Source organism: Balaenoptera physalus (assembly GCF_965194825.1).
Source record: "Balaenoptera physalus genome assembly, chromosome: 7".
Lineage (NCBI taxonomy): Eukaryota > Metazoa > Chordata > Mammalia > Artiodactyla > Balaenopteridae > Balaenoptera > Balaenoptera physalus.
The window spans coordinates 6,320,750-6,343,292 of record NC_138886.1 but is presented as its reverse complement, the minus strand read 5'-3'; the positions used below and the strand labels follow the sequence as shown (position 1 = coordinate 6,343,292).

The following is a 22,543-nucleotide window of genomic DNA, read 5'->3' as shown; positions in this document are numbered from 1 at the left end:
TACCACATTTAGTCCTTAAAAAGGTAGATTTAATAAAAAACAATAGCTCCGACTTACATGTACCAGGAATAAAAGGGGAGCCATGGAAAGCAGATGACTAATCAATAGGTTATTTTCCAAATATATTTAAAGCAGCATATATGGGACCTGCAGTATTGAAAAGCCTAGAGGTTGCATGTGAGATATTTTTAGTGCATGGTTTTAAATATTGACCATTTCTTCCGCTAACTGTAAATTACAAATGGAAAATGTCACTTCTAAATTCACATCTTATATAAAAACTCATTCAAAACTGTTATTTTAGAGGTTGATTTAAATCTACATTTTCTTTTTAGCTTTCAGTCATTAGCAGCCGTAAAAATAACTTAAACTTTATATCTAGTTGAAGGAAACACAGCTTGAAGAGATCCGGGTGAAACCAGTACTTTTTATAGTTCCGTTTTACCAGGCAAATCCTAAACACGATTAAAGACCAGTTGTGGGTACTCTCCAGTAAAGACGGTCCAGTACTGAAGAATGAGTATCACTTTGACGATGTTAGCATATATAGCATTCAAAATGCTTCTTAAAAGCATCAATGAATATTTCACTCTATAAACACCAGCAGAAAACTAAAAGCTTAAGAGGTCTATAAGGGAACTTCAGATCTAAGGATATTTCTCTCAGGGACCACTACAAAAAAAAAGAGCAACTTGCATTTCCATTCTCTGGAGGTGGGCTTTCTCGCCCCATTTGTATGAGGTTATTTTAAAAATAAGCAAGCAAATAAACACCAAAAGCACCTTTAAACTTATGGGGTCCTTCTGAGAAATTTAAATTGTTTTATATACTCGCTCTTCAGATAGGCTAAGTAAAAGGTAAGAGGAAAACAGATATCTTTTAATAAAGATACTGGATTTAAATTTGGTTGGTCCTAAGAACTGCAGTTAGGCTTTTAAAAAGGAAACACTTGGGCCTCATTCCAGACCCTCTGAAATGGAAGGTCCAAGGCTGGACACAGGAATGTTTTGTGTTGTTGTTGTTTTTTTTAATCTGTCTTTTATATTTTAAAAGCTCACCACAGATTGCCAGATAAAGATGGCACAATAAAATCTGATCAGAGAATTGTGCTTTTCCAACAAGAGGTGAAATAAAAGCCGGGAAATTTTCAACAGCAGAAAATAAACCAATGAAGAAAGGCACATAACCTCAATCTACACACTTTGAGAAGCGGTGACCAGCGTGAGGGACAGAAGATTCTGGAACAGTGTAGAACAGATGCTTGAGTCCACAAAACCCTGAAAACCGATTCAGACAGAAGTAAACTGAGGGGTGAGTAAGCACTCAGGGAACAGTGACAGAAGAGATCTGAGAGGAAGACATGCAGGCCGACCGCCCAGATTCCAGGACTTGGCAGGAGCTGGGGCTGGCCACCTGGGCCTCTCCTTCCCAGGGCTGCAGGCTGAATGCCTGGGGAAGATGACCACAAAACCTAGGGATTCCCAAGGAATAGGGGTGAACGCCTTTGACCTAATGGAGTGAATGCTAAAACAGAACCTCTAACAAAGTTTCAGAACAGACAACAAAACTCAGAGTCTCAAAGACAAGATGTACAAAAACAAGTGCTTTTGAGACCATGCCCCATGGGGTTAATAGAAACTGGTGACTAACATAAATTCTTGAGCTTGCCTTCCAGTTTATTAAAAACCCTTCACGTGTAACCTGCCTTCACCGATCAAGCCGATGCTTTAATTGTTGCTACAAAAGGCTTAGTTGTCCTCCAAGCATCACACAGCCGAAACAATAAGATGTTTGCCTGGGTTGTTCTCCAGGAACTTAGAGCTAGCTGTGTCTAGCTCAAGCTCAAGCCAGCTAAGACTGGTTGGGACTACCTAAAACAGGGCCTGCACAGGTGTCTGGTAAATGACATTTTGACACCAGAGGGCCAAAAACCCCACCTTCAGATCATGCTAAGCGCCTCCATTTTTGAACATGCATCCCATGAAGAAGCAAGTAACTCAGATATGCCTGCACGGAACACTAATTACCTCACCTTTTCCCTACCTGCAATCACCTTTCCCCACGCCTAAGACCACCCTGCTTCTTTATGCCATAAATATCCCAAGTCCCTCGCCTTCAGGGAGGTGGATCTGAGACTTGTTCTCCTATCTCCTTGCTTGGCTGCCTTGTGAATAAACCCTTTCCCTGCTGCAAACCTCGGCGACTCAGTGTTTGGCTTGCTGCATGTTGGCAAATGAACCTGGTTTGGCAACACTTTCGCCCACCTTATCCTATAAGGGAGCTCAGAGGGAAAGACCAATGGCACCGGAAGCACAGCAGTGATCATTCACATTCTATCAGATCAAACAGGGGCACTGGTGTTGCTTGTGTTAATAACAAAAACATGCTTAGGCATCAACCTAAGACGTTTACATGTTTTATCTCATTAAATCCCCTCAAGACCCTTATAAGGTGGGAATTATCGTCATTATTATTATTCACATATTACAGATGAAAAAGACAAGGCACAGAGGGTAATTTGTCCCAAATCATATTACTATTAACTGGAAGAACATCCCAGGCATTGGGACTCTAGAGTCTGTTACTTGTAACCACTTCACTAAACTGCCTGTATTAAATATAAGCAAGGTGAAAAGATGCAGTATGTAATACAAAAGAAAAGGAAGGGACTTCCCTGGTGGCGCAGTGCTTAGGAATCCGCCTGTCAATGCAGGGGACACAGGTTCAATCCCTGGTCCGAGAAGATCCCACATGCCGTGTGGAGCAACAAAGCCTGTGCGCCACAACTACTGAAGCCCGTGCGCCTAGAGCCCTTGCTCAGCAGCAAGAGAAGCCACTGCAATGAGAAGTCCTTGCACTGCAATGAAGAGTAGCCCCCACTCACCGCACTAGAGAAAGCCTGCGTGCAGCAACGAAGACCCAATGCAGCCATAAATAAAAAATAAGAATTTTGAAAAAGATTATATTAAGAATTTGGGACTTTCCTGGTGGTCCAGTGGTAAAGAATCCGCCTTCCAATGCAGGGGACGTGGGTTCAATCCCTGGTCAGGGAACTAAGATCCCACAGGCCACGGGGCAACTAAGCTCCTGTGCCACAACTACTGAGCTCATGCACCTCAACTAGAGCCCGTGAGCCCAAACTACAGAGCCCACGTGCTCTAGAACCTGCGCACCACAACTACAGATTACACGTGCCCTGGAGCCTGAGCGCCACAACTAGAGAAGAGAAAACCCACACGTCACAGCTAGAGAGAAGCCCACGCACCACAATGAAAGATCCCACATGTCTCAACGAAGATCCTGCATGCTGCAACTAAGACCCGACGCAGCCAAAAATAAATATAATAAATAAATCTTTTTTTTAAAAAAAAGATTATATTAAGAATTTGACCCTACGCTGCCTTGAATGGATATTAACTATAGCAGGGGTCAGCAAACTTATATATAAGTACATATATGTGTATATGCTTATATATAAAAGCAAATTTATAAAGGGCCAGAGAGTAAATATTTTAGACTTGTAAATATTTTAGACTTGCAGCCTCATGGTCATGGGGCTGCAAAAGCAGCCATGGACAATACATAAATGAATGGATGCACCTGTATTCCAATAAAACTTTATTTATAAAACCAGGCAGTGATGGGTTTGGCCATGGCCATGGCCAGTAGTTTGTTAACCACTGACCTACAGAAATCAAAGCCCTAATTATCATCTTCCATGTCTAAAATAAGTTGTTAAGAGTTTTTTTTCCTCTAATGCAGACAAGAAATTATTTAACGACAGACAACGCCCCAAAGAGATCATGATGGTTTTTCAACATCATATTGATGTTTTAAGCAAGTCTTTGTTGAATATGCTCCAGTCACACTGGTCTTTCCATTCCTTGAACATGTCCCCACCTCAGGAGCTTTGCACTCGCTGATTCCTTGGCCTGGAAGAACTGCTCTTAGATCTTTGCAGGCCTGCTTTCTCCTTGTCTGTCAGTTCTCAAGCAATGGATTTCCCTGGCCAGTCAGGCTAAGTAAGCCTTGCCCGCCATCATGCTCTAATGCATCACTGGTTTTACTTATTCGGGGTGATAAATGCTATCTTTAAGTGATTTACTGCCTTGCTTATTTGCATGCAGTCTTTTTTCCATAGTGAGAAGGTGAGTCCCTCAGGCTCAGGCACTTCCTGTGTCTCGTTCACTAGAGACCCCCCACCCCCTAACTCTGTTGACACATTATTAGTTGTTCTGTTTGTTTTTAAACCCTCATCAGCTCCCATAGGCCTGTGCAAACACATAATTCTCCTTGAAGCAGTGCTGACCAAATATTGTAGACCTGTTCCCTGTTGATTCACTCTTTCTACAACTATTTACTAAGCACCTATTTTATGCACTGTTCCATACTACAGGGATTCATTAGTGAACACAACGCAAAGAGCCCTGCCCTTGAGAGGCTTAAATTCTAGCAGGGAGGGAGCAGAAGACAATGAACAACACAATATGTAAGAAAATTACATAATGTTAGAAAGTTATCAGCGCTTTGGAAAAACCAAAAAGTCCAGCAGGGAGGCAGGGAGGCCCTTACTGAGCAGGTGACATTTGAGCAAAGACTTGAAGGAGGTGAGGGAGTTGGCCACGTGGATCCTGGGGGATGAACCTCTAGGTGACATCTATATGAAAGGCTAATGCAGCATCCCGGGGTGAGAGCATGCCTGGCACGTACAAGATACAGCAAGGAGGCCAATTCTGTTAGAGCAGAGATACGAAGGGAGAGAGAGAAAGAGATAATGTCTGAGAGGTAGAGAGACCCGTTCATGTAGGGCTTTGTAGGACATCCACCGTAAGGATTTTCGATTTACTTCGAGGGAAATGGGGAGACGCTGGTGTTTTGAATGAGGAGTACTGTGATCTGGCTGTCTTGTGGAAAAGACGGACAGTAGGAAACAAGGGAGGAATAAGAAACCAGCTACAAGACTCATAATAAGCCAGGTAAGAGGTGATGGGGACTTGGACCACAATGCCAGCAGTGGAGGTGCTGAGAAGGGCAGGGATCCTGGATCAATCTGGAAAGCAGAGGTACCAGGACTTCCCGATGGGGGCGGGGGAGTGTGGGAGAAAGACAAAAGCCAAAGATGACTCTGGAGTTTTTGACCCAAGCAAGGAAGGATGCAGCTGCCCTCCAGCCGAGCCGGGGAGTTGGGGGGAGCCGGGCTGCGGAGATGCAGATTTTGCTGGGGTTTTTTTGTTTGTTTTTGGCTGCGTTGGGTCTTTGTTGCTGCGTGTGGGCTTTCTCTAGTTGCGGTGAGTGGGGGCTACTCTTCGTTGCGGTGCGCGGGCTTCTCATTGCGGTGGCTTCTCTTGTTGTGGATCACAGGCTCTAGGCGCGTGGGCTTCAGTAATTGTGGCACGCAGGCTCAGTAGCTGTGGCGCACGGGCCCAACTGCTCCACGGCATGTGGGATCTTCCTGGACCAGGGCTCGAACCCATGTCCCCTGCATTGGCAGGCGGGCTCCCAACCACTGCACCACCAGGGAAGCCCCGGAAATGCAGATTTTGAGTGGATATTCTGTTTCAGACATCCACATGGAGATTCTGAGTAACCTGTTTCTGGAGTTCAGGACAGAGGTCAAGCTTGGAGACATATCTGTTGCCGTAAAGATCGTACTTCAAGCCATCACCAGGAGAGTATAAATAGAGAAGGGAAGGTGACAGAGAACTGGGTGCCGGGGCACATCGGAGTGAAGTGGCAGAAGGAGAGGAGGAACCGCAAAGGGGGTTGAGCAGAGCTTCCGAAGAGCTTCTGGTGAGACAGGAAGGAAGCCAAGAGACTGGGGTTTCAGACGCCAAGAGAGGAAAGTGTTTCGAGGAGGGAGCATCCACCCCTTCAAAGATGCTGAGGGGTCAAGGGTGGTGAGGACTGAAGACGGGCGACTGGGTGGGACAGGATGAAGGTCACTGGTGCCCCGAGAAGCCATTCTGGTGCAGAGGTGCAGGTGAGCTTAACAGAGAGAGGAGGGGAACTGGAGAGACATTGTTGGGAAGGTTTGCTGCAAAGGAAGGCAAAGAAATGGTGGCAGCTGGTGGGGGAAGTGAGCTCAAGAAAAGTTTTGTCTTCTTGTTTGTTTTTTAATGATGGGAGACAGTGGTACATTCTTGTGACCATGGGAATAATCCAGTAGAAAGTAAAGCCTTGATAACATAGGAGACAGAGGAAAACTAATGGGAACAGAGCTCCGGAGTCGGAGAGATGGGGGAAGATGTAGTGTGCAAGAGGAGGGCTTGGATTCAGCCAGGAGCATCAGAGGAGGGGGCATCGAGGTGTGGGAACAGATGCTGACAGATGGGTCACAGGGCCTGAGAGGCTGAGGGTGTTTTCCTCTATCTGCTTCAATTTTCTCAGTGAAGTAGGAAGCAAGTGGTGAGGATGGGAAGGGAGGTGTGGGGGTTTGTGGAAAGAGAAGCTATGAAAGACGCAGGCAAGTGGGAAAGCAAATCAACAAAGGGCAGATAGTATGATTACTCATCAGCACCAAGGGCCCTGCCCAGATCTCAGTCCAAAGAATTAGAAGACACCTCCAAAGGATTAGTAATTGTCTTGAATTGTCTTCAATTACTCATAATCTTTTTTTATCAACTTCTCCCAATAAGCACAAATTTAGATACTTTGCAGGGATGTGATGAAACAGATGTTAACATTTAAATCTCAGGAAAAGGACTTCCTAAGAGATTACCATCAGAGCAGTAATACTGCTACTCTATTTCAAGTCATGAAACATGATCCAGAACAGGGTAAAATGGTCGATGGAGAGCTATTAAATATTATCCCAAACCTATTATTGGGATTTGGAGTCTTTTCCAATAGCCTCCAATTTTGTTACCTAAATCATCACTTCCCTCATAGAGGGGGATGAGAAAGGGCAGGGAGCCAGGTACTTCCCAGAGGGAAACAAAGAAAGCACCTTCCCTTCATGACATAGAACTGATGGAGAAATTTGCTGAGAACCGACTTAATGACATCCCATGACAAACCTCCAAAGCAAAACAAGACAGTGGATAAGGCACCAGGAAAGAAGAGACTAGGCTAAGATTAAAAGAATACAACAAATATAGGGAAATCCATTAGGTGAGACCTTACTTTGCCTAAAGCTGTTAGGTAACCCATTTCCACATGAAAGACAACATTTTATGACAGCGCAATGTTTAAATAATCAGCAAAGCAGCTCATTCTCCATTCACACTTTCAGTTTTAAAAGCCTTGAAGTGCTAATGAGGCTGATACACATACAGGGCACCAGAAATTCATCTGGAATAAAAGTTATTTATAAAAACAAATTTACTTATTAAATTCTTATTAAGCAAATTTAAGAATAATTTATTTATTATTAAATTATTCTTAAATAAATTTATTATTAAATACATTAAATAAAATTATTTATACAAATTATTTCATTGAGCAATCTGTTTTACATTTTATTTACTCAACGGAAACAAAACTTATCATCCATAAAAGTATACCATATGTACTACCACTTAGGTGCTTATTTACAAACCACAACAACAGCCCTCTGTGAAGCCACATTCTTTCAAAGATACATGACATACACCTCATCCAGATGCTCTTTGGATTAAAATGAAATATTTCTAAACCAAAAGTCATCTAGACATTTCACAGTCTGTGCAAACCAGCCAAACAAGAAATCATTAAAGGGACTTCCCTGGTAGCACAGTGGTTAAGAATCCACCTGCCAATGCAGGGGACACAGGTTCGAGCCCTGGTCTGGGAAGATCCCACATGCCACAGAGCAACTGTGCTCTAGAGCCCGTGTGCCTATAGCCTGTGCTCCTCAACAAGAGAAGACACTGCAATGAGAAGCCCGCACACCGCAACAAAGACCCAACGCAGCCAAAAATAAATAAATAATTAAATAATTAAATTTTTTAACAAAAGAAATCATTAAAGATTTTGCCACTTCAAGTTCAAGCTTAGTTCTACCAGCCACTTTTAAACATTTTATATGAAAACACAACTTTCTTGGATAATTTCATCATTGTTGAATTGTTATAAGAAAGGCCTCCACAGGACCTCTCACACACTGCTGGAGGGATCGTGAATCAGACAAACTGTCTGGAAAATTGTTTGACTCCATCTACGAAAGCTAAACATACACAAAGCCTATGACCCAGGAATTCCACTCCTGGGTATATACTTTATATCCCCAAATTGGAAACAAGCAATAGCCTAGTGACAGTAGACTGGACAAACTGTGATACATCCATATACCAAAATACTAAACAGCAATCAAAAGAAAATCACCACCACATGCAACAACACAAATGAATCTCATAGACATAATGAGGAACAAAGGAAGCCAAAAACAAACAGTGCATAATAAATGATTACATTTGCATAAGGTTCAAAAGTAAGCAAGACTAATCCAAGCTGTCAGAGATCAGGAAAGTGGTCAACCATGAGGGGAGGGGGATGAACTGGAAAGGGCTGGGGCGATGGAGGGCCTCTGAGGCTGGTAATTTCCTGTTTCTTGGCCTGGGTGCTGGTCACATAGTGGTATTCACTATGAAAATTTCTGGGGCTTTACATTTATGATCTGTGCACTTTTCTGTATATATATTATATCTCAAAAAAGTATTCTGGGAAAAAAAAAAAAGGTGCTCCAAAATTCAGCAGAATCCTTTTAAGAAACAGAGCCTAGAGGGCAGACAGCAGAAGCAAGAAGAACTACAATCCTGCAGCCTGTGAAACAAAAACCACATTCACAGAAAGACAGACAAGATGAAAAGGCAGAGGGCTATGTACCAGATGAAGGAACAAGATAAAATCCCAGAAAAACAACTAAATGAAGTGGACATAGGCAACCTTCCAGAAAAAGAATTCAGAATAATGATAGTGAAGATGATCCAGGACCTTGGAAAAAGAATGGAGGCAAAGATCGAGAAGATGCAAGAAATGTTTAACAAAGACCTAGAAGAATTAAAGAACAAACACACAGAGATGAACTATACAATAACTGAAATGAAAATACACTAGAAGGGATTAATAGCAGAATAACTGAGGCAGAAGAACGGATAAGTGACCTGGAAGACAGAATGGTGGAATTCACTGCTGCGGAACAGAATAAAGAAAAAAGAATGAAAAGAAATGAAGACAGCCTAAGAGACCTCTGGGACAACATTAAATGCACCAATATTCGCATTATAGTGGTCCCAGAAGGAGAAGAGAGAGAGAAAGGACCCGACAAAATATTTGAGGAGATTATAGTCGAAAACTTCCCTAACATGGGAAAGGAAATAGCCACCCAAGTCCAGGAAGCGCAGAGAGTCCCAGGCAGGATAAACCCAAGGAGAAACACGCCAAGACACACAGTAATCAAAATGGCAAAAATTAAAGACAAAGAAAAATTATTGAAAGCAGCAAGGGAAAAACGACAAATAACATACAAGGGAACTCCCATAAGGTTAACAACTGATTTCTCAGCAGAAACTCTACAAGCCAGAAGGGAATGGCACGACATACTTAAAGTGATGAAAGGGAAGAAACTACAACCAAGATTACTCTATCCAGCAAGGATCTCATTCAGATTCGATGGAGAAATCAAAAGCTTTACAGACAAGCAAAAGCTAAGAGAATTCAGCACCACCAAACCAGCTCTAAAACAAATGCTAAAGGAACTTCTCTAAGTGGGAAACACAAGAGAAGAAAAGGACCTACAAAAACAAACCCAAAACAGTTAAGAAAATGGTCATAGGAACATACATATCGATAATTACCTTAAATGTGAATGGATTAAATGCTCCAACCAAAAGACACAGGCTTGCTGAATGGATACAAAAACAAGACCCATATATATGCTGTCTACAAGAGACCCACTTCAGACCTAGGGACACATACAGACTGAAAGTGAGGGGATAGAAAAAGATATTCCATGCAAATGGAAATCAAAAGAAAGCTGGAGTAGCTATACTCATATCAGATAAAATAGACTTTAAAATAAAGAATGTTACAAGAGACAAGGAAGGACACTACATAATGATCAAGGGATCAATCCAAGAAGAAGATATAACAATTATAAATATATATGCACCCAACATAGGAGCACCTCAATACATAAGGCAACTGCTAACAGCTATAAAAGAGGAAATCGACAGTAACACAATAATAGTGGGGGACTTTAACACCTCACTTACACCAATGGACAGATCATCCAAAATGAAAATAAATAAGGAAACAGAAGCTTTAAATGACACAATAGACCAGATAGATTTAATGGATATTTATAGGACATTCCATCCAAAAACAGCAGATTACACTTTCTTCTCAAGTGCGCACGGAATATTCTCCAGGATAGATCACATCTTGGGTCACAAATCAAGCCTCAGTAAATTTAAGAAAATTGAAATCATATCAAGCATCTTTTCTGACCACAACTCTATGAGATTAGAAATGAATTGCAGGGGAAAAAACGTAAAAAACACAAACACATGGAGGCTAAACAATACGTTACTAAATAATCAAGAGATCACTGAAGAAATCAAAAAATACCTAGAGACAAATGACAATGAAAACACGACGATCCAAAACCTGTGGGATGCAGCAAAAGCAGTTCTAAGGGGGAAGTGTATAGCTATACAAGCCTACCTCAAGAAACAAGAAAAATCTCAAATAAACAATCTAACCTTACACCTAAAGGAACTGGAGAAAGAAGAACAAACAAAACCCAAAGTTAGCAGAAGGAAAGAAATCATAAAGATCAGAGCAGAAATAAATGAAATAGAAACAAAGAAAACAACAGCAAAGATCAATAAAACTAAAAGCTCATTCTTTGAGAAGATAAACAAAATTGATAAACCATTAGCCAGACTCATCAAGAAAAAGAGGGAGCTCTAGCTGCCATCCTGCGTCCCCGCGTGTGTGCGCCTTATCTCAGCTGGTCTGCCCGAGACCCCCCCGAGCGCCAACCCTAGTCCCCCGCGCGGCCCCATTTCCGCTCCAACAAGATGAAAGAAACTATCATGAACCAGGAGAAACTCGCCAAACTGCAGGCACAAGTGCGCATTGGTGGGAAAGGAACTGCTCGCAGAAAGAAGAAGGTGGTTCATAGAACAGCCACAGCAGACGACAAAAAACTTCAGTTCTCTTTAAAGAAGTTAGGGGTAAACAATATCTCTGGTATTGAAGAGGTGAATATGTTCACAAACCAAGGAACAGTGATCCACTTTAACAACCCTAAAGTTCAGGCATTTCTGGCAGCAAACACTTTCACCATTACAGGCCATGCTGAGACAAAGCAGCTGACAGAAATGCTGCCCAGCATCTTAAACCAGCTTGGCGCAGACAGTCTGACCAGTTTAAGGAGACTGGCTGAAGCTCTGCCCAAACAATCTGTGGATGGAAAAGCACCACTTGCTACTGGAGAGGATGATGATGATGAAGTTCCAGATCTTGTGGAGAATTTTGATGAGGCTTCCAAGAATGAAGCAAACTGAATTGAGTCAACTTCTTTTTTTTTTTTTTTTTTTGAGTCAACTTCTGAAGAAGATAAATCTTGAAGAAGTTACTGGGAGCTGCTATTTTATATTATGACTGCTTTTTAAAATTTTGTTTATGGATCTGATAAAATCTAGATCTCTAATATTTTTAAGCCCAAGCCCCTGGACACTGCAGCTCTTTTCAGTTTTTGCTTATATACAATTCATTCTTTGCAGCTAATTAAGCTGAGGAAGCCTGGGAATAAAGTTTGAAACAAAGATTAATAAAGTTCTTTGCTTAGTATACGGTTTTATATTTTATTTCATTGATACTGATTTGTACACAGAAAGCAAAATTGTTTATAGAAAGCTAATCATGGCATGTAATATGACTGATAATCATGGATGGAATCTGATTAAAGATTTAAAATGACAGTGTAAGTATCAAAAAAAAAAAAGAAAAAGAGGAAGAGGACTCAAATCAATAAAATTAGAAATGAAAAAGGAGAAGTTACAGCAGACACCGCAGAAATACAAAGCATCCTAAGAGACTACTACAAGCAACTCTATGCCAATAAAATGGACAACCTGGAAGAAATGGACAAATTCTTAGAAAGGTATAACCTTCCAAGACTAAACCAGGAAGAAATAGAAAATATGAACAGACCAATCACAAGGAATGAAATTGAACCTGTGATTAAACATCTTCCAACAAACAAAAGTCCAGGACCAGATGGCTTCACAGGTGAATTCTATCAAACATTTAGAGAAGAGCTAACATCGATCCTTCTCAAACTCTTCCAAAAAATTGCAGAGGAAGGAACACTCCCAAACTCATTCTATGAGGTCACCATCACCCTGATACCAAAACCAGACAAAGATACTACAAAAAAAGAAAATTACAGACCAATATCACTCATGAATATAGATGCAAAAATCCTCAACAAAATACTAGCAAACAGAATCCAACAACACATTAAAAGGATCATATACCATGATCAAGTGGGATTTATCCCAGGGATGCAAGGATTCTTCAATATAGGCAAATCAATCAATGTGATACACCATATTAACAAATTGAAGAATAAAAACCATATGATCATCTCAATAGATGCAGAAAAAGCTTTTGACAAAATTCAACACCCATTTCTGATAAAAACTCTCCAGAAAGTGAGCATAGAGGGAACCTACCTCAACATAATAAAGGCCATAGACGACAAACCCACAGCAAACAACATTCTCAATGGTGAAAAACTGAAAGCATTTCCTCTAAGATCAGGAACGAGACAAGGATGTCTGTCCACTCTCACCACTATTATTCAACATAGTTTTGGAACTCCTAGCCACGGCAATCAGAGAAGAAAAAGAAATAAAAGGAATACAAATTGGAAAAGAAGAAGTAAAACTGTCACTGTTTGCAGATGACATGATACTATACATAGAGAATCCTAAAAATGCCACCAGAAAACTACTAGAGCTAATCAATGAATTTGGTAAAGTTGTAGGGTACAAAATTAATGCACAGAAATCTTTTGCATTCCTATCCACTAATGATGAAAAATCTGAAAGAGAAATTAAGGAAACACTCCCATTTACTATTGCAACAAAAAGAATAAAATACCTAGGAATAAACCTACCTAGGGAGACAAAAGACCTGTATGCAGAAAACTATAATATACTGATGAAAGAAATTAAAGATGATACCAACAGATGGAGAGATATACCATGTTCTTGGATTGGATGGATTGGAAGAATCAATACTGTGAAAATGACTATACTACCCAAAGCAATCTACAGATTCAAGGCAACCCCTATCAAATTACCAATGGCATTTTTTACAGAACTAGAACAAAAAATCTTAAAATGTGTATGGAGACACAAAAGACCCCGAATAGCGAAAGCAGTCTTGAGGGAAAAAAACGGAGCTGGAAGAATCAGACTCCCTGACTTCAGATTATACTACAAAGCTACAGTAATCAAGACAATATGGTACTGGCACAAAAACAGAAACATAGATCAATGGAACAAGATAGAAAGCCCAGAGATAAACCCACACACCTACGGTCAACTAATCTATGACAAAGGAGGCAAGGATATACAATGGAGACAAGACAGTCTCTTCAATAAGTGGTGCTGGGAAAACTGGACAGCTACATGTAAAAGAATGAAATTAGAACACTCCCTAACACCATACACAAAAATAAACTCAAAATGGATTTGAGACCTAAATGTAAGACCAGACACTATAAAACTCTTAGAGGAAAACATAGGAAGAACACTCTTGACATAAATCACAACAAGATCTTTTTTGATCCACCTCCTAGAGTAATGGAAATAAAAACAAAAATAAACAAATGAGACCTAATGAAACTTCAAAGCTTTTGCACAGCAAAGGAAACCATAAACAAGATGAAAAGACAACCCTCAGAATGGGAGAAAGTATTTGCAAACGAATCAACGGACAACGGATTAATCTCCAAAATATATAAACAGCTCATGCAGCTCAATATTAAAGAAACAAACAACCCAATCCAAAAATGGGCAGAAAACCTAAATGGACATTTCTCCAAAGAAGACATACAGATGGCCAAGAAGCACATGAAAAGCTGCTCAACATCACTAATTATTAGAGAAATGCAAATCAAAACTACAATGAGGTATCACCTCATACCAGTTAGAATGGGCATCATCAGAAAATCTACAAACAACAAACGCTGGAGAGGGTGTGGAGAAAAGGGAACCCTCTTGCACTGTTGGTGGGAATATAAATTGATACAGCCCCTATGGAGAAAAGTATGGAGGTTCCTTAAAAAACTAAAAATAGAATTACCATATGATCCAGCAATCCCACTACTGGGCATATACCCAGAGAAAACTGTAATTCAAAGAGACACATGCACCCCAATGTTCACTGCAGCACTATTTACAATAGCCAGGTCATGGAAGCAACCTAAATGCCCATCGACAGATGAATGGATAAAGAAGATGTGGTACATATATACAATGGAATATTACTCAGCCATAAAAAGGAACGAAATTGAGTCATTTGTTGAAATGTGGGTGGATCTAGAGACTGTCATACAGAGTGAAGTCAGAAAGCGAAAAACAAATATCATATATTAACGCATGTATGTGGAACCTAGAAAAATGGTACAGATGAACCGGTTTGCAGCACAGAAACTGAGACACAGATGTAGAGAACAAATGTATGGACACCAAGGGGGGAAAGCCACGGGGGGGGTGGGGATGGTGGTGTGCTGAATTGGGCGATTGGGATTGACATGTATACACTGCTGTGTATAAAATTGATGACTAATAAGAACCTGCTGTATAAAAAAATAAATAAAATTAAATTTAAACATTAAAAAAAAAAAGAAACAGAGCCTAAAAGCAATAACTTGGTTTTTATGTTTACTGTCCTCTAAAAAATAATTTTCAATATTAAAAAAAAATTGTTTCTACTGAAATATAAGCTTACATGAAAGGGGAAAATAAATATTTAAAGGATTATACATTTACAGTATAAAATGAGGATATAAATTATCTTTACATCCATTCTGCAGTTAACAAACTTTCTCAATATCAACTTACCTGAGTTGCTTTGCATAGCTGAGTTCAATCTCTGTCCTTTCCTTTACAAATTTGATGTATTTCTCAAGAATATCAATTCCCCACTGTGTGTGTTTTTCTAAGTTGTCAAATTGATCCTGTTAATAAAAAAGAAAGGGAGAGCTTGTAATCTTTCTCTGTGATTAACGTAACTTCAGTGAACAATTCTCTCAACAATAAATCAGTACGTAGAAAGCAGTTCTAACATTTTCCATGATTGTACTCGGGTGCTTTTTCGCTGAGCAATTTTAAATCAACATTACCAAATTTGGTTTGAAAACTGCCTGAGATATTGAACTCTGACCTCTCTGTTCACGTCCCCTATTCCTGTTAGAAACATGGTGTTTGGATGTATTTAATGTCCTAGTGCAAAGCAAAGTGTCTTCTGCAGATACCAAAAACTGAGAGATGAAACACACTCCCGTGTCAACTCAGTCACACTATTAGCACCTTAACTGTTATCTCTGAGTTAGCATTCAGGATAAGCTCACTGAAATTTGGGACAAGGAAATGGCAGGGAGAAGAGTTACAAAATACTGCTTTCTTCAAACAAATGACTCATGCGGACTTCATTCCAACATTCAACCATGCATCAAGCCTACTCTATTTGCCAGGAATGGTGCTTGGGGCTGGGGAACAAGAAAGAAGAGAATTATAGCCACGATGTACAGGCTGCCTCAAGATTCCTAGTCCGGAAGAGAGCGGGTAGGTATTCCAGCCACCCGTAATGCAAAGGCAGGGAGAGGCCCAGGAATCAGGGGGACCGGTCCTGCTGGAGCTCAAGGTGGGGGTAGGGCGCAAGGGAATGAGCAGTGGTGGGTGACGGAACTACAGGGTCCCGGCCTGATCACCCAGGGCCTTGAATGCTGAGTTAAGGTGTCTAGACTCCCTGGTGGGCACAAGTGAGCCACTGAAGGGCTCGCAAACGGAGTGGCACAACCAGAGATATGTTTAGCATCACCAGGAGCTGGATGTCAGGGGACTGTTCAGTAGTCCAAAGCAGAGAAACTGGGAGCAGAGGGGAGGATTTTATAGACCATGAACAAAGAATCAGCTAGTCTTCGTGACTGATCGGATGGGGAGGCTGGAAGGGATGTGCAGGAGAGGGGAGGATTCTAGGGCGACTCCTTGGTTCTGCTTCCTGTGAGTACACAGGCGGAGGGGCAGCAGTTTGGGGTGAAGTGACATGTGGAGTCAGGGACTGACATGTCCAGAAGAGAGTTGGAAACACAGATGTATTCAGGGCTCAAGGACGGAGGCCAGGGAGCTGGTAGATCTGAAACAATAGCCAAGGATCAGAACCCCAGAGTCGGCTGCAGCTCTGCACTGAATTCATAAAGAGGGCCAAGCCCAGGGAGGAGAGCCCGGAAAGACCTACGAAGGTGAAGAGGGTGTTAGCACAACACAAGAGGAATTTGCAAAGGTGAAAGTCTGCTCATAAGAGGTAACAGCAATAGCGGATGAGGTTCTAGCCCCAGCTCTGGGACTTCGCAGAGAAAGGCCACGGAACATCTCAAGGTTTTAGTCATCCGCCTACAAGATGAAGATAGAATCCCCGCCTAATTTGAGAAATCGGTCGTGAGGATCATGTAAAATGGAAAAGTGCCAAGTCAAATACAAACACATAAAGCCACCATGTAACCCTATCCCAGGCGTGTACAATCTTACAATATACACTCAGCCTTGTCCTTCAGCTTATTTTTTAGATCCAGCATCTTCAATTTTAAATCTATCATTGTGCTTTGATTCTATTTTCCATTCAAAGCAGTGCAAACTGTAACATGAGAAAACGTTCCATATACTTGACCTGGAGCAGGAGGGTGGCAGAGTCAAGACACTTTTTTCTCAAACTTGAGAAACCCTGGGAATTCCCTGGCGGTCCACTGCTTAGGACTCTGCGCTTCCACTGCAGGGGGCATGGGTTCCATCCCTGGTCGGGGAACCAAGATTCTGCAAGCAAGATCCACAAGAGAAACCCTCTTCTGAAGAAAAATAATTTCCTCAACCTTACTCCCACCCAGGCCCACAGAACAGTTTGAGAAACCTCAGCTTAAGAAGTTCAGGCTTTCTTTTACAAGAACATTTTCTAATTGAAAGTAATCACTGTACAATGTTTACCTTTATACCTAATAATTTCTAATATTATCATAAAAAATCAGAGACCAATATTTAAGATTTTCATTGATTCTTGGTCCTCAATAACATATTCCACAAACTCTGAGATTTCATTTCAAGAAACACTGCTCAAGAATGTTATTTATTTATGTTACCTATAAGGTCAAGGGTTGTCAGGCAAATTTATAGTGTAAACAAGACTGTAGATCTCTTTAAACTACTTGAGAGGGCAAATATACAAACAGTTCAAGTAATGATTACAATCATTCCTAGTTATTTAGAGAAGGCTTCTTTAAAGCTCTCTGCTAATCGGTAACCCTTTGTTAATATAGTTTCATATTGACCTTATTTATTTAAAAGTCCTTTTCACACACCTCCCTCCATTTGAGAGCCCTCTCTCTGTATAATTTCCTATCTCCAGAGCCTTACTGTTTTTAGCAGTTATAGATGTTTATAGATGTTATAAACATCTATAGATGTTTATAGATGTTTCCTTGAAGACTTACTAAGATAGTCTGCTCTTAGATTTCACCCTTGTCCTGCTAACAACCTAAGTTCATATTTTTCCTTATTATATTACTTTGCAATTCTTTTTAGCCCTAATATGTATAATATAAAGCAACAGCTTTTGAGATCAAAACACTTTTTTAAAAAATCTACATTTGAATTGAGTCCACCTTAAAAATTACGGGCCTCAAACCAACAATATGTTTTCAATAAAGTTATCTGTATTCAAGAACATTCTGCAAGCTATAATAAAGCACTTACTAAAATAACAGGGTCCAAGTGAGATAGAAGATCTTAATAATAAAAAACCTGACTCAGTAACAAATAAACTAGTACTTGCTTGTGAATATAGCATAGTTCTTTTTTATGCTACATTAAAACATCTCCAGTGACGCCAGGCTCTACTGCTGCTGTCACATGGATGGCCACAACATGGACTTTCTTGACAGCAGCTACGAGAAAATTCAAAACAGATGAAAAACTAATCAACCCACTTACATTCTTGACTAAAATGTGGAAAACTTAATGGAAAAAAAACTCCAAATCTTAAAAAGACTCTTTTGTAAGCAAATATTTTAGGTGGTGTTTTTAAAAATAGCCTTTGCTACTTTGGGGATGGTACCATTATCAAAAATGAGTCCTTTCCATTATCTGTGAATTATACCTCAATTAAAGACAGGGAGGGAGGGAGGGATGGAGAGGGAGAGAAAGAGATAGAGAGAAATGCATCCCTTCCTGTTTAATGTCACATGATGACAGTTTTGAAGACCCCTTTGCCCTCTTAAAAATCGTTGAGGAGGGCTTCCCTGGTGGCGCAGTGGTTAAGAATTCGCCTGCCAATGCAGGGGACACGGGTTCGAGCCCTGGTCCAGGAAGATCCCACATGCCGCAGGGCAACTAAGCCCGTGCGCCACAACTAGTGAGCCTGTGCTCTAGAGCCCATATACCACAACTACTGAGCCCACAAGCCACAACTACTGAAGCCCGTGTGTCTAGAGCCTGTGCTCCGCAACAAGAGAGGCCACCACAATGAGAAGCCCGCGCAACACAACAAAGAGTAGCCCTCACTCGCCGCAACTAGAGACCGCGCACAGCAACGAAGACCCAACACAGACATAAATAAATAAATAAATAAATTTTTTAAAAAATCGTTGAGGACCCCAAAGAGCTTTTGTTTACATGGTTTATAGCTATCAATATTTACTCTATCAGAAATTAAAAACTAAAAGATTTTTAAAATACCTATCAATTCACTTAAAAAGACAATAATAAATCCATTACATATTAATGTAACTAGCATATATTTTTTTTTAATTTTTTTTTTATTTTTAGGAACTTTACTTTCCAAAACAAAACAAAACAAAATGAGAAGAATGGCACTGTTTTACATTTCTGTAAATCTCTTTAATGTCTGGTTTAATAGAAGACAGCTGGATTCTCATATTCTTTTACATTTAGTCTGTTATGAGTCTTTACTTTGGTGGAAGTACATCAAAAAATACAACTTCGGGGCTTCCCTGGTGGCGCAGTGGTTGAGAATCTGCCTGCCAATGCAGGGGACACGGGTTCGAGCCCTGGTCTGGGAAGATCCCACATGCCGCGGAGCAACTGGGCCCGTGAGCCACAATCACTGAGCCTGCGCGTCTGGAGCCTGTGCTCCGCGATAGTGAGAGGCCCGCACATCGCGATGAAGAGTGGCCCCCGCTTGCCACAACTAGAGAAAGCCCTCGCACAGAAACGAAGACCCAACACAGCCATAAATAAAATAAATAAATAAATAATTAAAAAAATATATACAACTTCACACAGATATGTAGTTAGAAAATGGAGGAGTATTTCAATGCCTTTCCTAGGTAATTGCAGATGTTCTTATTTGACACCACACCCAAACTCAACAAATAGTAGTTTCTTAAAGGCTAGCTGCAATGTGAAATCTGAAACCATGGCAATGAGTTTTTCATACTGGTTACAATAAAATGCACTAGTCTATCTTGCACTTTGAATGGATCTTTTACCTACGCATGACTGCATTATGCATTGGTCATTTGGAAAATATTATTTCACTGATATATGCAGATCTTCCAAGTGTTGACACATTTCAGTATAAAATATTTTAAAATTCCATGTTTATTTCACTACCTATCTTATCTGATGAGTCTTTAAATATTTGGAAACTGTCAAGCTCACAGTGCCATGTACACATTTTCCAAAATTCTAATTTCCACTTAAAAGCTGGAATTTTATCATTGGCAACAAATGTTGTCAGTTGTTTCCTTGAGGTGACAGGCTCACTTCATTCATTTTTGAGAAAATGTCTGCCAAATGCCCAAGAGTTTGTCTGTCGATCGTTCTTTGAAGTAAAAACGGTGTCCTATGATAAAAGCAGCTAGACCAGCTCAAAACAATCACTTAAGTATTTTGGTTTAAGCATACTTCCTGTCTGTCTTGTCACACACACTATTAAAAAGATGTATGATGTATATTCAAAGGTTGAGATTTAATAAAATTAATAATCTTTACTGTTTCATCAAAGACATTTAAAAATAAAACCGATTTTTTTTTTAACAACTAATGGTGAAGAATTCAGTTAACTTCTACTACAGTTTGGAGCCACCCTGATTCCTGCTAAGGCACCAGCCATCTTACCAACACTGCTTTTGCACCATCAGTACAAATGCCAACACAGTGAAAAAGACAATGTCTTAGTATCATTATGAAAATAGTTTTGACTGCATGGACTCCATGAGAGGGTTTCTGGAACCTCCAGAGGTCCAGGGACCACACTTTAGGAACCACTGTCATATGACACATACTTTAAAATTTCTACTTGAAAGCTTCATATTGCCAAAGATGAAGAAAGTCAGATAATGTATGACCTAATGGAAAATGTTTAATTTATAAGAGCATACTATATATACACTCAACAAATAACTCCAAAATTGCCAAAAAGACTGCAAATGGATGCGTCCAAGTAGCTGGTTACAACCTGACAGGTACCTTTCCAGAATCTTCCCGCTCCCCCAGAGCCTCCTCTTGAATTCTCATTGCTCCCTGAATTCCAACCAGCCAAAGGCTCCTGCCAGGAGCTTTCAGCTATAAGGGACTGAGTAAGCTGAAGAGACAAATGAGGAAAGTTGCAATTGTATTAATCAATATACAATTGCTGTATTTTACAATTATTTTTCAGGTGTGGTTTTCTGTCCTAGACTGTGATTAAGCTCCTTTATACACTGAAGATTGAACCGAAAAAAGCATGAACTCTGGCATTTGTTTGGCTCATTGTATCTTCATCAGTTTCTAAAAAATCATGAAGCTGGGACTTCCCTGGTGGCGCAGTGGTTAAGAATCCGCCTGCCAGTGCAGGGAACACCGGTTAGATCCCTGGTCCAGGAAGATCCCACATGCCACAGAGCAACTAAGCCCATGCACCACAACTACTGAGCCCGCGTGCCACAACTACTGAAGCCCACGCGCCTAGAGCCCGTGCTCAGCAACAAGGGAACCACCACAAAGAGAAGCCCTTGCACTGCAATGAAGAGTAGCTCCCGCTCACCGCAACTAGAGAAAGCCCACGTGCAGCAATGAAGACCCAATGCAGCCAAAATAAAAAAATAAATAAATTTATTTTTTTAAAAAATCATGAAGCTGAATACAAACAAATTTTGCCTTCCCATATACCTACAATATAAACCCATCAGTCAGGGTTGAGACTGGTCTCTCTAGGTCAGCATACAATGATTATTCTTGGTTATTTAGGAAGACTTCTGAAATCTGATTTTTTCTTTTTCAAATGATGCAAAAGAATTAACACAGGAACTACATGCACAAAAGCTATTTACTTTAAGATGAGGAGACCCAAATCAGCCACAAGGAAGTTTTCTCCAAAGTGTAGGTCAATTTTTAACATGATACTTCCTGTAATCAAAAAGTATTCTAGGGACTTCCCTGGTGGCGCAGTGGTTAAGACTCTGCGCTCCCAATGCAGGGGGCCCGGGTTCGATCCCTGGTCAGGGAACTGGATCCCACATGCATGCCACAACTAAGGAGCCCGCCTGCCACAACTAAGGAGCCCGCCTGCTGCAACTAAGACCCAGCACAACCAAATAAATAAAGTATGCTAAACAGATACATTCAAAATCCCTGGAAAAAGCCAATCTAGTAAGAAACTAAGTTGCTAAAGTTGCCTCTGTGTAAATGGCTCAGACTCAGAGGAAGGGTATACTGAGGGTAGCTCTCCTCCACTTAAATCCGTCCCTCTGCAGCAAGTTACTTACTCAGGGAAGGGAATTATCCCCACCATATCACTGGGGCAGTTCCATCTGTGCTATCAAACCACCATGTTAGGATACTCTAATTCTGTAAAAATCCACTTTCCTAAGGACGTGGGCACTTTATAAAGCGGCAGACCTTAAATGGCTCCATTTCAACAGAATCGCTTGGAATGCCATTACTGGTGTTGGCTTCCTCTTCTCTTTGAGGGAAGAGTGTCGGAAGGAATTTGAAAAAGAATAGATACAGGTATATGTATAACTGAATCACTTTGCTGTACACCTGAAACTAACACAACATTGTTAATCAACTATACTTCAATATAAAATAAAAATTAAAAAATAAGAGTGTCAGAAGGTATAGATTTATCCTCAGTAAATGTAACAAAACCTCCATTTAAAGTGTTTTTAGGGACTTCCGTGGTGGTGCAGTCAGTGGATAAGACTCCACACTCCCAATGCAGGGGCCTCAGGTTCAATCCCTGGTCAGGGAACGAGATCCCATATGCATGCCGCAACTAAGAGTTCGCATGCCACAACTAAGGAGCCCACGTGCTGCAACTAAGACCTGGT

General features: G+C 40.7%; 1 protein-coding gene and 1 pseudogene across 13 annotated transcripts in view; one reads left to right on the top strand and one right to left on the bottom strand.

The window, feature by feature from the left end:
- FNBP1 (formin binding protein 1) overlaps nucleotides 1-22,543 on the bottom strand; it is a 141,659-nt gene that overhangs the window by 81,865 nt on the left and 37,251 nt on the right. For 11 of the 12 annotated variants that reach the window (XM_082468169.1, XM_082468166.1, XM_082468174.1 and 8 more), the window contains exon 2: nucleotides 15,063-15,178. The exons of the other annotated variant lie outside the window; for it this stretch is intronic. In XM_082468169.1, coding sequence (XP_082324295.1) covers nucleotides 15,063-15,178 — 116 coding nt within the window. The remainder of the gene's footprint in view (nucleotides 1-15,062; nucleotides 15,179-22,543) is intronic. 12 annotated transcript variants of the gene reach the window in all.
- LOC309663771 (transcription factor BTF3 pseudogene) lies at nucleotides 10,871-11,775 on the top strand (annotated as a pseudogene). Its single transcript, XR_014268424.1, has 2 exons — nucleotides 10,871-11,524; nucleotides 11,558-11,775. The product of XR_014268424.1 is annotated as a transcription factor BTF3 pseudogene (transcript).